Here is a 16,246-nt window from a genome sequence, read left to right as displayed (position 1 = left end):
GAGGGAGGGGCCAGGGTGGGTGAGATAGGCATGTGTTGGGGAGCTAGTCAGGGATAGAACGTTTGACACCATCACAGCCCATGTAACCCACAGACCTTATGCCCACCTTCCATGTGTCATCTGTGTTGCAGACACATGGCAGAACCCTTAAGAGTACTATTAGGCAGAGGGATCTGGGTGTACGGGTGCACAGGTCACTGAAAGTGGCCAAGCAGGTGGGAAAGGCATACGGCATGCTTGCCTTCATCGGCCAGGGCACTGAGTTTAAAACTTGGCAGGTAATGTTGCAGTTTTACAGAACCTTAGTGAGGCAGCATTTGCATTCATTTCTGGTTGCCACGTTACCAGAAGGATGTGGTGGCTTTAGAGAGGGTACAGAAAATATTTGCCAGGATGTTGCCTGGTATGGAGGGCATTAGCTATGAGGAGAGTTTGGAGAAACGTGAGTTGTTCTCACTGGAATGACAGAGATCAAGGGGCAACCTGATAGAGGCCCTGAAGATTATGAAGGGCATGGGCAGAGTGGACAGTCAGAGGCTTTTTCCTGGGGTGGAGGAGTCAGTTGCCAGGGGTCATAGGTTTAAGGTGCGAGGGGCAAGGTTTAAAGATGATGTATGAGGCAATTTTGTTTTACACAGAGCGTGGTGGGTGCCTGGAACTCGTTGCCAGGGGACGTAGTGGAAGCAAATACTATAGTGACTTTTAAAGGGCATCTTGACAAATACACGGTTAGGATGGCAATAGAGGACCCAGAACATAGCGGGTTTTAGTTGTGAGGGGCCACATGTCAGCTTGGAGGGCCGAACGGCCTGTTCCTGTGCTGTAATTTTCTTTGTTCTTGTTTTAGTTTTTCAAGTCACAAACGTGTGCCAATTTGATCCACGGAGCGGTGACTCCAACACAGTGAAGTATTGCAGATTGCAGGCCAGATAGGGATGGTGGAACAAAGCCAGGCAGGCACACAGAACATGCAATGAGATGGGGAGATGTTCGTGTCGTGGTAACATTACCAGGCCAACAACCGCACAGGCGTCAGGACAGGATTGGCAGGGGCAAGCCCACGCAGCAACTAGTGGAATTTAAAACTCAAGAACCTTAACTGCCCTCTGAAATGTCCTTGCAAACTCAGTTCAAGGGGCAATAAGGGACGAGAGCAACAAATGCACAGTTTGCCAAAACTCCCACGAAAGAAGAGGAAAATATGGACGGCTCAGTTTTACGTCAACCAATGAGAGCTGTCATGGCCCAGATTCTTTCATTGGAAGGGAGGACGTGAGCTGGTTTCTTGGGGAAATGGAGAGGCCTGGGTGAACAGGTAAAGAGCATAACAGATGGGGAGTGGAAAAATGTGAGGTTTGGCAGGAAAAGCAAATGTTCAGGGCATTTTTTAAATGGTGAGAGGCTGGGAAGTGTCAGTGTTCCAAGGGACAGAGATGTCCTTGTTTGTAAATTATTGAAGCAAGCAGTTAGGAAGGCCAGCAGAATGCGAGGTTGACTCCAAGAGGCTTTGGGTACAGGAGTGGTGAGGTCTTGCTTCAGTTGTGTAGCAGCTTGGTTGGATTTTGCTTGTGCAGTTTTGCTTCATGTGTCTGAGGATAAATTGCATTGCCATAGTGGGAATGCAACAAAACTTTCCAGGAGGATGGTGGGACTGTCCTACGAAAGAGGGATTGGGCGACGTATTCTCTAGAGTCTCAAAGAACGAGAGGTGATCTCATTGGAACTTACGAAATCCTTGAAGGGGCAGACATGGTTCAAGGGAGTCTGGAATCAGAGGAAACAATTTAAAAATACAGGGAATTCCACTTCGGCCTGAGAGGAAGAGAACTTTCATTTTACTTAGACAGTAGTGAACCTTTGGAATTCTCTCCCTCAGAGCACCATGGATGCTCACTCTTTGAGCATGTGCGCCATTGGCCGAGAAATTATTAGAGAAGTTTCTGAGGCGTAGGCATCTGGAAAAGAATGAACTTATTAGGGGATAGTTAGCATGGCTCCTGGGGGAGGTCTTGCCTGACAAGTTTGATTAAGTTTCACAAGACTTTGTATGGGCTACACTTAAGAGTAAGGCATTCAGTTCTGGTCACCACATTACAGGAAGGGTGTGGAAGCTTTGGAGAGAGTGCAGGAGAGGTTTACCAGGACGCTGCCTGGATTAGAGAGTGTGAGCTATAAGGAGAGGCGAGATAAACCTGGCTTGTTTTTCTCTGAAGCAGCAGAGGCAGAGGGGAGTCTTGACAGCACTCTGTAAAATTATGAGATGCAGAGATAAGGTCTGACAGTCTGAATCACTTTCCGAGAGTTAAAGTACCTAATACTAAGCGGGGGGGTGGGGGGGGTGTTCAAGGTGAGAAGGGGAAAGACTCCCCTCAGCCTCTGCTACTTCAGGGAAAAACAAGCCGAGTTTACCTCGCCTCTCCTTATAGCTCACACCCTCTAATCCAGGCAGCATCCTGGTAAACCTCTCCTGCACTCTCTCCAAACCCGTTCAGAGGCAAACCCTCCGTCGGTTGGCATGCCTGGCACATAGGAAGATGCCTGTGGCCTTTGGAGGTCAGTCATTTCAGCTCCAGGACATCTCCTCAGGGTAGTATCCCAGGCTCAACCACCTTCGGCTGCTTCATCAATGACCTTCCCTCCATCATAAGGTCAGGGGTGGGGATGCTCGCTGATGATTGCACAAAGTTCAGCACCATTTGCGACCCCTCAGATATTGAAGCAGCCCGTTTCCGAATGCAACAAGATCTGGACAATATCCAGGTTTGGGTTGACAAGGGGCAAGTGACCAGTGCTAAGCAGAGATGACCTCCAGTGGGACAGAATTCAACCTTTGCTCTTAGACGCTCAATGGTGTCAAAAAGATGTGGGGGTTGCAAGTCTTTTACACAGACAGTGGTAGGAATCTGGAACATGCCACCAGAGGTGGTGGCGGAGGTCAGTACAATAGCAACATTTAACAGGCATCTTGTCAGTTACGTGAATAGTTAGAGATTCGAGGGATGCAGACTGTGTAGAGGCTTTAAGTTTGGAAAGGCGTCATGTGTTGGCACTGGCTTAGTGGGCCGAAGGGCCTGTTTCGGCGCTGTTCTTGGTTCTTTGCATTGATAAGTTCCAGTTAATAAAGGGGAGGCAACAATATTATCGCTGGACTGTTAATCCAGAGATCGACGGCTAATGTTCTGGGGGAAAGGGCTCGAATCTCGCCACAGCAGGTGGTAGAATCTGAATTCAGTAAAAAAAAAATCTGGAATTAAGAGTTGAACGATGACCATTAACTAACTGCTGGAAAAGCCCCTCTGGTTCATTAATGCCCTGTAGGGAAGGAAAATGCCATCCTTATCTGAGATAACAAGGTGCAGAGCTGGATGAACGCAGCAGGCCAAGCAGCATCAGAGGAGCAGGAAAGCTGACGTTTCGGGCCTAGACCCTTCTTCAGAAAAAAAAAAGTTACGGGTCTAGACCCGAAACGTCAGCTTTCCTGCTCCTCTGATGCTGCTTGGCCTGCTGTGTTCGTCCAGCATCGGCAGTTCCTACTATCTCTGCCATCCTTACCCGGTCTTGGCTAAGATATGATGCCAGGTCCACAGCAAAGTGGCTAACTCTTAATGCCTCTCTAGGCAATTAGGGTTGAGCAATAATTGCATTCCATGAATGAGTTTTTAAAAAGACTGTCCCTCTTGGTGAAAAACACCTGCTGTATTCCTCCAGCTCCACACTGTGTCATCTCCAAAACTTCTGTCTCCTCTTACCCATCTTCACATGAACCCCTCCCTTCCAACAACCTAGTCTGACTTGGCATTTCATTGAGTGAACTGTTAATAAAATGCCCCACTTCCCTAAATATCCCATCCCTGAATATTCACTGGCACTCAATGAGTAGTGCAGTGTGACAAACCCAGATATTTCAGGTTCAAATCCCAATCCAAGACTTGATGGCCAAGGAAGGTGAGTGCTGAGGTAAACAGTGTCAAGTCGTAGACCCCTTGAGCACATACCATTGCCAGGGGGGGCAAGGGTGGGAGATATTCTTGTGATGGAATGGACGTTGGAGGGTATATCATCACATCTACGAGACACAAGTCAGGAGTGTGATGGGATACTCCCCACTTGCCCCTGGATGGGGGCAGCTCCAATAACTCTCAAGAAGGTCGACACCATCCAGGACAAAGCAGCCCCCGCTCGATTGGCACCACATCCACAAACATTCCACTTCCCCACCCCCACCGATGCTCAGTCGCGGCAGTGTGTACCATCTACAAAATGTGCTGCAGGGATTCACCAAAGAGCCTTCCAAACCCCACGGCCCACTTCCATCCAGAAGGACAAGGGGCAGCGGATATATGGGACGCCCCCCTCCAACCCCCACAAATTCCCCTCTGAGCCACTCATCACCCTGACTTGGAAATATATCCCCCGTGCCTTCAGAGTCACTGGGTCAAAATCCTGGAACTCCCTCCCTAAAGGTCAACCCACAGCACATGGGCGGTTCAAGAAGGCAGCTCAACTAGGGATGGGCAATAAATGTTTGTGCAGCCAGCAATGCCCGCATCCCATGATTTACTGGAATGATACGAGGAATGAGGGATTTGAGATACAAGAGAAGATTGGAGAAATTGGGCTTATTCTCCTTGGAGCAGGGAAGATCAAGAGGGAACCTTGCTGAAGTGTTGAAAATTGTGAACATTTCTGACAGGGTGAATGAGGATATTCTGTCTCCAATTGCTGATACATCAGTCACCGGGGGGGGTGGGGGTTCACAATTTCAAGACTGTCAGCAAGAGAGCGAAGATGAGGAGAAGCATCTTTACTCGGAGAGCTTGTTGGGATTTGGAATGCGCTGCCTGGGAGAATGGTAGAGGCAGGTCCCATGCGAAGGAGCTGGATATTTGACAGGGTTGGAGTTACAGGGTGATGGAGATAGGGCTGGAGAGTGGGACGAACTGGGCATCAACCGGTACAGATACAGTGGGCTGAATGACCTCGTCCTCTGCATTCCATGAGTGAATAAAAGAAAGCATGAATGTAGCCACGTCAATGCAGGGTGAGCTCTTAAGACGACACCATCCCTTCAATGTTTGGAGCACTCTTGGGATACAGACCTACAATATTGACTGCTTAAGCTTAGCAGACTGGCGTACTCCCCCACCATCCCAAAAACGTCCCTCATAGCATCCCAAGTTGCCCCCAACCCCTGCGACGGATTGCCCAGCCATCCATCCAGCCGGTTCCAAATGACAAAACTTCTGCCAACTTGGACCAACTTAAACGCTAGGGCACTTCCAAGTGTGGTCGCTCTCCCGAGCTAACGGGAGAATTTCTCAAATTAATTCACATCAGAAGAAAGAGAATTCGTTCATTCAGGTTCTGCCCAGTGAGAGTCAGCAAGCCCGGCTCAGGGTAATTTCCTAAAAGGAACTTTCCAGTTCGGTTTCAGACAGGATTACTCACAGATAGCGAATCAGACAGCGTTCTGAAATCTAGCGATGCATCCATTTCCTCGCATTCAAGTCTTCAATGCATCAGGAACGTGTTTTAAGGGGGGGGACTGCTGTATGTTTCCTCCTGATTGATCGGTTAGGCTCACAGAAGGTTGCATTCCCCCTTGTAGCTTTGCAAATTATTTCTTTGGTTCTCTTTTTTCGCTCTGCTGTCACCTGCTCGGGTGCAAAATCCAGGGTAGTGCCTTGGGATAGCATGCATACAGTGGGAAGAATGTGACCCCAACCAGTCTTAAAATCTGCTCAGGTCCTTCCATTCCTGGGTCATCTGATGAGGATCTGTGCAACGCTGCACCCCTCAAATCACTTTGATGTCCAGGGTACCTCCCAGCATCTCGGTCCTCTCAGTTTGAAAATGCAAAGCCCCTCCAGAAGATCCAGAAATTTCACCCAGCTCGCAGATGCCTGTGACAAAGTAACAGCAGAGCTCATTGGGGTGGTAAGGCATCATGACTAGCATAATTCACTGTAATGGGGGATAGCAGATATAATCGAATGCAGATTGAAACTCAATAAAATGGGGCATTTCAGATATAATCTAAAGCAAATCAAATGTCAATACAATAGGGTAATGCAGATATAAACAAATGCAGATCGAAATTCAATATAATGGGACATTGGAAACGTAATCTAATGCAGATCAAACCTCAAAATAATGGCGTATCACTGATATAATCTAATGCAGATCGAACATTAATATAATGCGGCATGACAGATATAATCAAATGCAGATCGAACCTTAATGTAATAGGATAATACAGAAATAATCTAATACAGATCGAACCTCAATATAATGGGGTAATGCAGATATAATCTAATTCAGATCGAACCTCAATATAATGGGGTAATGCAGATATAATCTAATTCAGATCGAACCTCAATATAATGGGGTAATGCAGATATAATCTAATTCAGATCGAACCTCAATATAATGGGGTAATGCAGATATAATCTAATACAGATCGAACCTCAATATAATGGGGTAATGCAGATATAATCTAATACAGATCGAACCTCAATGTAATGGGGTAATGCAGATATAATCTAATACAGATCGAACCTCAATATAATGGGGTAATGCAGATATAATCTAATACAGATCGAACCTCAATATAATGGGGTAATGCAGATATAATCTAATTCAGATCGAACCTCAATATAATGGGGTAATGCAGATATAATCTAATTCAGATCGAACCTCAATATAATGGGGTAATGCAGATATAATCTAATACAGATCGAACCTCAATATAATGGGGTAATGCAGATATAATCTAATACAGATCGAACCTCAATGTAATGGGGTAATGCAGATATAATCTAATACAGATCGAACCTCAATATAATGGGGTAATGCAGATATAATCTAATACAGATCGAACCTCAATGTAATGGGGCATCGCAGATATAATCTAAAACAGATCGAACCTCAATGTAATGGGGTAATGCAGATATAATCTAATACAGATCGAACCTCAATGTAATGGGGTAATGCAGATATAATCTAATACAGATTGAACCTCAATGTAATGGGGCATCGCAGATATAATCTAAAACAGATCGAACCTCAATGTAATGGGGTAATGCAGATATAATCTAATACAGATCGAACCTCAATATAATGGGGTAATGCAGATATAATCTAATTCAGATCGAACCTCAATATAATGGGGTAATGCAGATATAATCTAATACAGATCAAACCTCAATATAATGGGGCATCGCAGATATAATCTAAAACAGATCGAACCTCAATGTAATGGGGTAATGCAGATATAATCTAATACAGATCGAACCTCAATATAATGGGGTATTGCAGGTATAATCTAATACAGATCGAACCTCAATGTAATGGGGTAATGCAGATATAATCTAATACAGATCGAACCTCAATGTAATGGGGTAATGCAGATATAATCTAATACAGATCGAACCTCAATGTAATGGGGTAATGCAGATATAATCTAATACAGATCGAACCTCAATGTAATGGGGTAATGCAGATATAATCTAATACAGATCGAACCTCAATGTAATGGGGTAATGCAGATATAATCTAATACAGATCGAACCTCAATATAATGGGGCATCGCAGATATAATCTAATACAGATCGAACCTCAATGTAATGGGGTAATGCAGATATAATCTAATACAGATCGAACCTCAATATAATGGGGTAATGCGGATATAATCTAATACAGATTGAACCTCACTGTAATGGGGCATTGCAGATATAATCTAATACAGATCGAACCTCAATGTAATGGGGAAATGCAGATATAATCTAATACAGATCAAACCTCACTGTAATAGGGCATCGCAGATATAATCTAATACAGATCGAACCTCAATGTAATGGGGTAATGCAGATATAATCTAATACAGATCGAACATCAATATAATGGGGCATCGCAGATATAATCTAATGCAGATCGAACCTCAATATAATGGGGCATCACAGATATAATCTAATGCAGATCGAACCTCAATATAATGGGGTAATGCAGATATAATCTAATACATATCGATCCTCACTGTAATGGGGTAATGCAGATATAATCTAATACAGATCGAACCTCAATATAATGGGGCATCGCAGATATAATCTAATGCAGATCGAACCTCAATGTAACGGGGCATCGCAGATATAATCTAATGCAGATCGAACCTCACTGTAATGGGGCATCGCAGATATAATCTAATACAGATCGAACCTCAATGTAATGGGGCATCGCAGATATAATCTAATGCAGATCGAACCTCAATGTAACGGGGCATCGCAGATATAATCTAATGCAGATCGAACCTCAATGTAATGGGGCATCGCAGATATAATCTTGTACAGATCGAATCTCAATATAATGGGGTAATGCTGATATAATCTAATGCAGATCGAACCTGAATATAATGGGGCATCGCAGATATAATCTAATACAGATCGAACCTCAATGTAATGGGGCATCGCAGATATAATCTAATACAGATCGAACCTCAATGTAATGGGGTAATGCAGGTATAATCTAATACAGATCGAACCTCAATGTAATGGGGTAATGCAGATATAATCTAATACAGAACGAACCTCAATGTAATGGGGCATCGCAGATATAATCTAATGCAGATCGAACCTTAATGTAATGGGGCATCGCAGATATAATCTAATACAGATCGAACCTCAATGTAATGTGGCATCGCAGATATAATCTAATATCGATCGAACCTCAATATAAAGGGGCATCGCAGATATAATCTAATACAGATCGAACCTCAATATAATGGGGCATCGCAGATATAATCTAATACAGATCGAACCTCAATGTAATGTGGCATCGCAGATATAATCTAATGCAGTTTGCTCCTCAAGAAACTGCGCACAAACATTATTTATCACCCCTTCATTTTGTGATGCAAAAAGTGTAGACTGGAACAAGATGCTGAAGCTTCCCTTGTTAGGGCAAGCTCGTCAGGACCAAATGCAAGAATGCCAAATTCTAACCGATGACGAGAATGTATACTGCATGAGAAAAGGTTGTTTGCATTGTCTCAGAATAAAAGGGGTCCCAATTTAAGACTGAGATGAGAAGTAATTTCTTCTCCCAGAGGGTTTGGGGTCTTTGGAATGCCTTCCGCAAAGAGAGAGGTGGGTGCAGAGACCCTGTGTATATTGAAGGCTGAGATAGATAGATTCTTGATCAATCGGGGAATCAAGGATCATGGGGAAAGGGCAGGAAAGTGAAAGTGAGGAAATGGGGGATCAGCCATGATCCTGCTAGATGTGGAGACGGCTCGAGGGGCAAAATAGTCTACTGCCATTCTTATTTATTGTGGTCTTATTTATGGCCAAGCTGCTACCTCGGAAAATACAATGGAGAATTTTAGGCTGCTGGGTAATTATAAAGAAGTGCCTCACGAACATTACAAAGGGGACGTAAGGAGGCCGCAAAAATGATAAAGTTAAGTGAATTGGCAAAGTTGTGTTAAACGTAGTAGGATTTGGGTAAATGTAAAATTGTCCATTTCGGCAGGATGGATTAAAAAAACATGTCTAAGCGTTACTGAGGGCGAACGTCATAGAATCAGAGTCCCTACAGTGTGGAAGCAGGCTATTTAGCCCATCAAGTCCACTACAACCCTCTGAAGAGTATCCCACTCAGGCCCACTTCCCCGACCATATCGTCTCCCCATAACCTTGCATTTCCCACCCCCAACCTGTACATCCCTGGACACTAAGGGACAATTTAGCACGGCCAATCCACCCTAACCTGCACATCCCTGGGCACTATGGGACAATTTAGCACGGCCAACCCACCCTAACCCGCACATCACTGGGCACTATGGGACAATTTAGCACGGCCAACCCACCCTAACCTGCACATCCCTGGGCACTACAGGACAATTTAGCACGGCCAACCCACCCTAACCTGCACATCCCTGGGCACTACGGGACAATTTAGCACTGCCAATCCACCCTAACCTGCACATCCCTGGGCACTATGGCACAATTTAGCACGGCCAACCCACCCTAACCCGCACATCCCTGGGCACTACGGGACAATTTAGCATGCCCAACCCACCCTAACCCGCACATCCCTGGGCACTACGAGACAATTTAGCACGGCCAATCCACCCTAACCCGCATATCCCTGGGCACTATGGGACAATTTAGCATGGCCAATCCACCCTAACCTGCACATCCCTGGGCACTATGGGACAATTTAGCACGGCCAATCCACCCTAACCCGCACATCCCTGGGCACTATGGGACAATTTAGCACGGCCAACCCACCCTAACCCGCACATCCCTGGGCACTATGGGACAATTTAGCACGGCCAACCCACCCTAACCTGCACATCCCTGGGCACTACGGGACAATTTAGCACGGCCAACCCACTCTAACCCGCACATCCCTGGGCACTATGGGACAATTTAGCACGGCCAATCCACCCTAACCCGCACATCCCTGGGCACTATGGGACAATTTAGCACGGCCAACCCACCCTAACCTGCACATCCCTGGGCACTACGGGACAATTTAGCACGGCCAAGCCACCCTAACCCGCACATCTCCGGACGCTATAGGACAAATTAGCACAGCCATGGTTTATCAGGATGCTTCCTGGATTAGGGGTTATGGGTTGTAAGGAGACGCTAGAAAAACTCGGGGTGTTTTCTCTGGAGCAGCGGAGGCCGAGGGGAGACTCGATACAAGTCTATAAAATTATGAGGTGCCCGGAGGACAGTCAGGAGCATTTTCCCTGAGTTGAAATGTCTAACACTAGGGGACATCCATTGAACGTGAGAAGGAGAAAGTTCAAACGAGATGGAAGGGGCAAGTCTATTTTTACTCAGAGAGTGGTAGAAGTCTGGAACGCACAGCCAGGGCTGACAGTGGAGGCAGGTATAATTGAGGTGTTTAAAGCATCCAAGGTCTCTGAATTAAAAGTCTAGCTGCTTTAAAAAAAATGCCCCTCATGTCTTTCTCTTCTCACCTTAAAAATATGTCCCCTAGCCTTGAAATCTTCCCAACCTATGGAACAAAAACCCCTGCCATTCACCTTATCTCTCATGACTTTATAAAACTCTATAAGGTCATCTCTCAGCCTGTAAGGCTCCAGAGAAAATAGTCTCAGCCTATCCAGCCTCTCCTTGTAAGTCAAACCCTCCATTCCTGGCAACATCCTGGTAAATCTCTCCTGAACACCTTCACAGTTTAATAATATCCTTCCTGTAAATGGGAGACTAGAACTGGACACAGTGCTCCAGAAGAGACCTCACCGAAGTCCTGTACAGCCTCAAAGTGACGTCCAAACTTGTGATCGAAAACATTACAAAGGAGAACCGGATAAATATATGCAGGGAACTCGTTTCCAGGGAAAGGGATGAACTGCAAGGAAATTGCTCGCATTGGAATTGAAGCTTACAGAAGGCCTGCACGAGTACGCTGGGCCAAATGGCCTGCTTCAGCGCAGCGTCGTTCTGGGATCAAGGGGTTTCTGGGAGTACGGACAGCCAGTTATCATGATGGACCGTCTCACTGTTCAGTGGCTCACCTACTGGTCTGATCCACATCCAATTCAGTCATCCCTTGCCTTCGAACTCCAGGTTCGTGGGAGTCTGACATGTGAAGCAGAATGAACGCAACCATTGGTCTGGTGGACTTGGCCTAATTCGAGACACCGGCCCTTCAGGAAGCTCATCAGGGCCTTGGAGACGATGCGACTCCGGGGAGGAGGGAGGTCTGGAAGAAGCTGGGAATGTTTTACTGAGAGCAAGGAAGTGAAGGGGGGAATCGAGGGCTTCAAACTCATCAGGGGTTTGACCGAGCGAAGGCACACTGATTCAATGGATGGGGACAATCGAGGATGGGAGGAGTGGACATTGGAATCAAGCTCTGCCTGCGAGCTGGTCATGGTTCCTCTATGTCCGCATCCATTCTGAACAACTCGGAATTCTGCATACTCACCCTACGGGCCGGGGAGGACAACTACAGACGCTGACAATGCGTGTCGAAGAAATCGTAATCAGAGTCCGAGGAGTGGCCTGGCAGATTGAATGTGGTGTTGGCCCTTCGTTCTAAAGCTGTTGAGAAAAGGACATTTATCAATGAGATGAGGCGCAGCAAGATCAAGTTGAAGGTTACTCTAAACCAAGGGCTCCCTGTACTGTAATTTCATGAAGCACCATACACCAGCTGGAGGGTCAGCACTGAGGGAGCGGGCACTGTCGGAGGGTCAGTGCTGAGGGAGCGGGCGCTGTCGGAGGGTCAGTGCTGAGGGAGTGGGCGCTGTCGGAGGGTCAGTGCTGAGGGAGCGGGCACTGTCGGAGGGTCAGTGCTGAGGGAGCGGGCGCTGTCGGAGGGTCAGTGCTGAGGGAACGGGCGCTGTGGGAGGGTCAGTGCTGAGGGAGTGGGCGCTGTGGGAGGGTCAGTGCTGAGGGAGCGGGCACTGTCGGAGGGTCAGTGCTGAGGGAGCGGGCACTGTCGGAGGGTCAGTGCTGAGGGAGCGGGCACTGTCGGACGGTCAGTGCTGAGGGAGCGGGCACTGTCGGACGGTCAGTGCTGAGGGAGCGGGCACTGTCGGAGGGTCAGTGCTGAGGGAGCGCAGCACTGTCGGAGGGTCAGGGCTGAGGGAGCGGGCACTGTCGGAGGGTCAGTGCTGAAGGAGCGGGCACTGTCGGAGGGTCAGTGCTGAGGGAGCGGGCACTGTCGGAGGGTCAGTGATGAGGGACCGAGCACTGTCAGAGTGTCAGTGCTGAGGGAGCGCTGCACTGTCGGAGGGTCAGGGTTGAGGGACCGGGCACTGTCGGAGTGTCAGTGCTGAGGGAGCGGGCACTGTCGGAGGGTCAGTGCTGAGGGAGCGGGCACTGTGGGAGGGTCAGTGCTGAGGGAGCGGGCACTGTCGGAGGGTCAGTGCTGAGGGAGCGGGCACTGTCGGAGGGTCAGTGCTGAGGGAGCGGGCACTGTCGGAGGGTCAGTGCTGAGGGCGCGGGCGCACTGTCAGGGGGTCAGTGCTGAGGGAGCGGGCACTGTCAGAGGGTCAGTGCTGAGGGAGCGGGCACTGTTGGAGGGTCAGTGCTGAGGGAGCTGGCACTTTCGGAGGGCCAGTGCTGAGGGAGCAGGCACTGTCGGAGGGTCAGTGCTGAGGGAGCGGGCGCTGTGGGAGGGTCAGTGCTGAGGGAGCGGGCACTGTGGGAGGGTCAGTGCTGAGGGAGGGGGCACTGTGGGAGGGTCAGTGATGAGGGAGGGGGCACTGTGGGAGGGCCAGTGCTGAGGGAGCGGGCGCTGTGGGAGGGTCAGTGCTGAGGGAGCTGGCACTGTCGGAGGGTCAGTGCTGAGGGAGCGGGCACTGTGGGAGGGTCAGTGCTGAGGGAGTGGGCGCTGTCGGAGGGTCAGCGCTGAGGGAGTGGGCACTGTCGGAGGGTCAGTGCTGAGGGAGTGGCCACTGTCGGAGGGTCAGTGCTGATGGAGCGCCGCACTGTCGGAGGGTCAGTGCTGAGGGACCGGGCGCTGTCGGACGGTCAGTGCTGATGGAGCGGGCGCTGTCGGAGGGTCAGTGTTGAGGGAGCGGGCGCTGTGGGAGGGTCAGTGCTGAGGGAGCGGGCACTGTGGGAGGGTCAGTGCTGAGGGAGCGGGCACTGTTGGAGGGTCAGTGCTGAGGGAGCTGGCACTTTCGGAGGGCCAGTGCTGAGGGAGCAGGCACTGTCGGAGGGTCAGTGCTGAGGGAGCGGGCGCTGTGGGAGGGTCAGTGCTGAGGGAGCGGGCACTGTGGGAGGGTCAGTGCTGAGGGAGGGGGCACTGTGGGAGGGTCAGTGCTGAGGGAGGGGGCACTGTGGGAGGGCCAGTGCTGAGGGAGCGGGCGCTGTGGGAGGGTCAGTGCTGAGGGAGCTGGCACTGTCGGAGGGTCAGTGCTGAGGGAGTGGGCACTGTCGGAGGGTCAGTGCTGAGAGAGTGGCCACTGTCAGAGGGTCAGTGCTGAGAGAGTGGCCACTGTCGGAGGGTCAGTGCTGATGGAGCGCCGCACTGTCGGAGGGTCAGTGCTGAGGGACCGGGCGCTGTCGGACGGTCAGTGCTGATGGAGCGGGCGCTGTCGGAGGGTCAGTGTTGAGGGAGCAGGCACTGTCGGTGGGTCAGTGCTGAGCGAGCGGGCGCTGTGGGTGGGCCAGTGCTGAGGGAGCGGGCACTGTGGAAGGGTCAGTGCTGAGGGAGCGGGCGCTGTGGGAGGGTCAGTGCTGAGGGACCGGCACTGTCGGAGGGTCAGTGCTGAGGGAGCGGCACTGTGGGAGGGTCAGTGCTGAGGGCGCAGGCACTGTCGGAGGGTCAGTGCTGAGGGAACGGGCACTGTGGGAGGGTCAGTGCTGAGGGAGCGGCACTGTCGGAGGGTCAGTGCTGAGGGAACGCTGCACCATTAGAATATTGTCCACTGGATAGGAATTTCAGTCACGCAGACGGAGGTACGTAATGTGAGAGATAATGGGAACTGCAGATGCTGGAGATTCCAAGATAATAAAATGTGAGGCTGGATGAACACAGCAGGCCAAGCAGCATCTCAGGAGCACAAAAGCTGACGTTTCGGGCCTAGACCCTTCATCAGAGAGGGGGATGGGGGGAGGGAACTGGAATAAATAGGGAGAGAGGGGGAGGCGGACCGAAGATGGAGAGCAAAGAAGATAGGTGGAGAGGGTACGTAATGTACCTGGGGCCAATATTTAACCTTTAATCAGATTGGCAGCTCGTCAAAGAATTTGTGTCCCACTGACCTGACACTGTTGAATGGAGATGTGGCGTTTGGAGTTTGTAACAGTGGACGTGGAAATGTTTGTGGTCTCTGGCCCGTGCCCTTACCTGGGTAGGCTGACAAAGTGTCTTTCTGTGGAGCGCCTGTACACACATTGCTCATCGCACTCTGCGAGGAGGCCGGTCTCATGTTGGCGTTGTTGTTTCGATGGAAGGACACTTGTCAAACAAAGTTCGGAAAGAAACAAAATAGTTAGCCAGTTGCCCGACATCGGTGAGCCGTCGGAGCCAGGTGGAACCTGGGAGCAAGAGGTTGGCCATTCGGCCCCTCGAGTGCTGGAGGAGGACTGCACTGACAAGATGTTGCCCTCATTAAAAGTTCTATCCCGGCTTTCAGTGGGAGCAGGATGATCTCCACCCACTCCCTAAGGTCCTCATAATTACACCTGTTCGAATATAATTGAACTTATTGCTCCTGAATGCACCCTCTTATTATAAAGGCCAGTGCGTCTTCTGTCGATACTCTGCAGTAGTCTATCCCCTGCCCCTAATTGCAGGACAGACCCAAGGGAAAGCAAGATGTGTATTGCTAACAGGCAGCTTCTCAGATAATGCTGGCCCAGCAATGCATGTGGTAGTACTCTGAGATTCGATTCAACAATCATCTTTGTGGTTGCAATGAATCTAACCCCCCCCCCCCCACCTCCCCCATAAGTCGAAGAAATCTCTAAGGCCCAGAAAACAAAATGTCTTTGAAGTGAGTTAGTTCACCCACTTCAAGACCACAATCAGTCCCTGGCTATGTAGGGATCCTGTCCATGAGGATGTTCAACATTTGGAACACAGTGAAAAATAAGTACAAACAGTTGGAGTCTTACATTTAACAGTAAATAGGATCTCATTCAAAAGCACGCACATTCATAAGCCACAGGGCATAAGACCATAAGGTATAGGAGCAAATTGAGGCCATTCAGCCCATTGGCATCTGCTCTGCCACTCAATCATGGCTGAGATGTTTCTCAGCCTCCTTGTCCTACCTGCTCCCTGTAAACCTTGATCCTCTTATTAAATCAAAATCTCAGCCTGGACCAGCTTTACCACCTCTTTCTGAACACATAAAGAGCTATTCAGCAGCTGAAATGCAGTTACTGATAGAGAGAGAGAGAGGGAGAGGGAGAGACAGTGAGGTAGAGAGTGAGAGAGGGTGAGAGAAAGTCAGAGACAGAGAGTGTGGGGGGGAGAGAGAGGGGGGAAAGCATGGGGGTGTCGGGGGAGAGAGAGGCGGGAAAGGCATGGGGGGTAGGAGGGAGAGAGAGGGGGGAAAAGCATGGGGAGTGGGGGGGAGAGAGGCGGGGGAGGGAGCACAGGGGGAGACCACGGGGGAGAGAACATGGGAGGAGAGAGAGAGCGCCAGGGTGGGGAGCAGATGGGCAGGAGAGAGCATGGTGGGGGAGAGCATGGGGAGAGTGTGTGGGGAGAGAGCGGGCGAGAGAGCAGGGTTGGGGGGAGAGCA

General features: G+C 49.4%; 1 protein-coding gene across 1 annotated transcript in view; it reads right to left on the bottom strand.

Moving 5' to 3' along the window:
- Positions 1-5,819: 5,819 nt before the first annotated feature.
- Positions 5,820-16,246, bottom strand: part of LOC132207374 (scavenger receptor cysteine-rich type 1 protein M130-like) — a 50,179-nt gene continuing 39,752 nt past the window's right edge. Inside the window, exons 11-13 of the mRNA XM_059642792.1 lie at positions 14,842-14,952; positions 11,965-12,080; positions 5,820-5,903 (exon numbers count right to left, since the gene is read on the bottom strand). Coding sequence (XP_059498775.1) covers positions 11,986-12,080; positions 14,842-14,952 — 206 coding nt within the window. The 3' untranslated portion in view covers positions 5,820-5,903; positions 11,965-11,985. The remainder of the gene's footprint in view (positions 5,904-11,964; positions 12,081-14,841; positions 14,953-16,246) is intronic.

This window comes from Stegostoma tigrinum, chromosome 46 (genome assembly GCF_030684315.1).
Source record: "Stegostoma tigrinum isolate sSteTig4 chromosome 46, sSteTig4.hap1, whole genome shotgun sequence".
NCBI lineage: Eukaryota > Metazoa > Chordata > Chondrichthyes > Orectolobiformes > Stegostomatidae > Stegostoma > Stegostoma tigrinum.
Note: the sequence above shows the minus strand (reverse complement) of the source record. Positions and strands in the feature narration are given on the sequence as shown.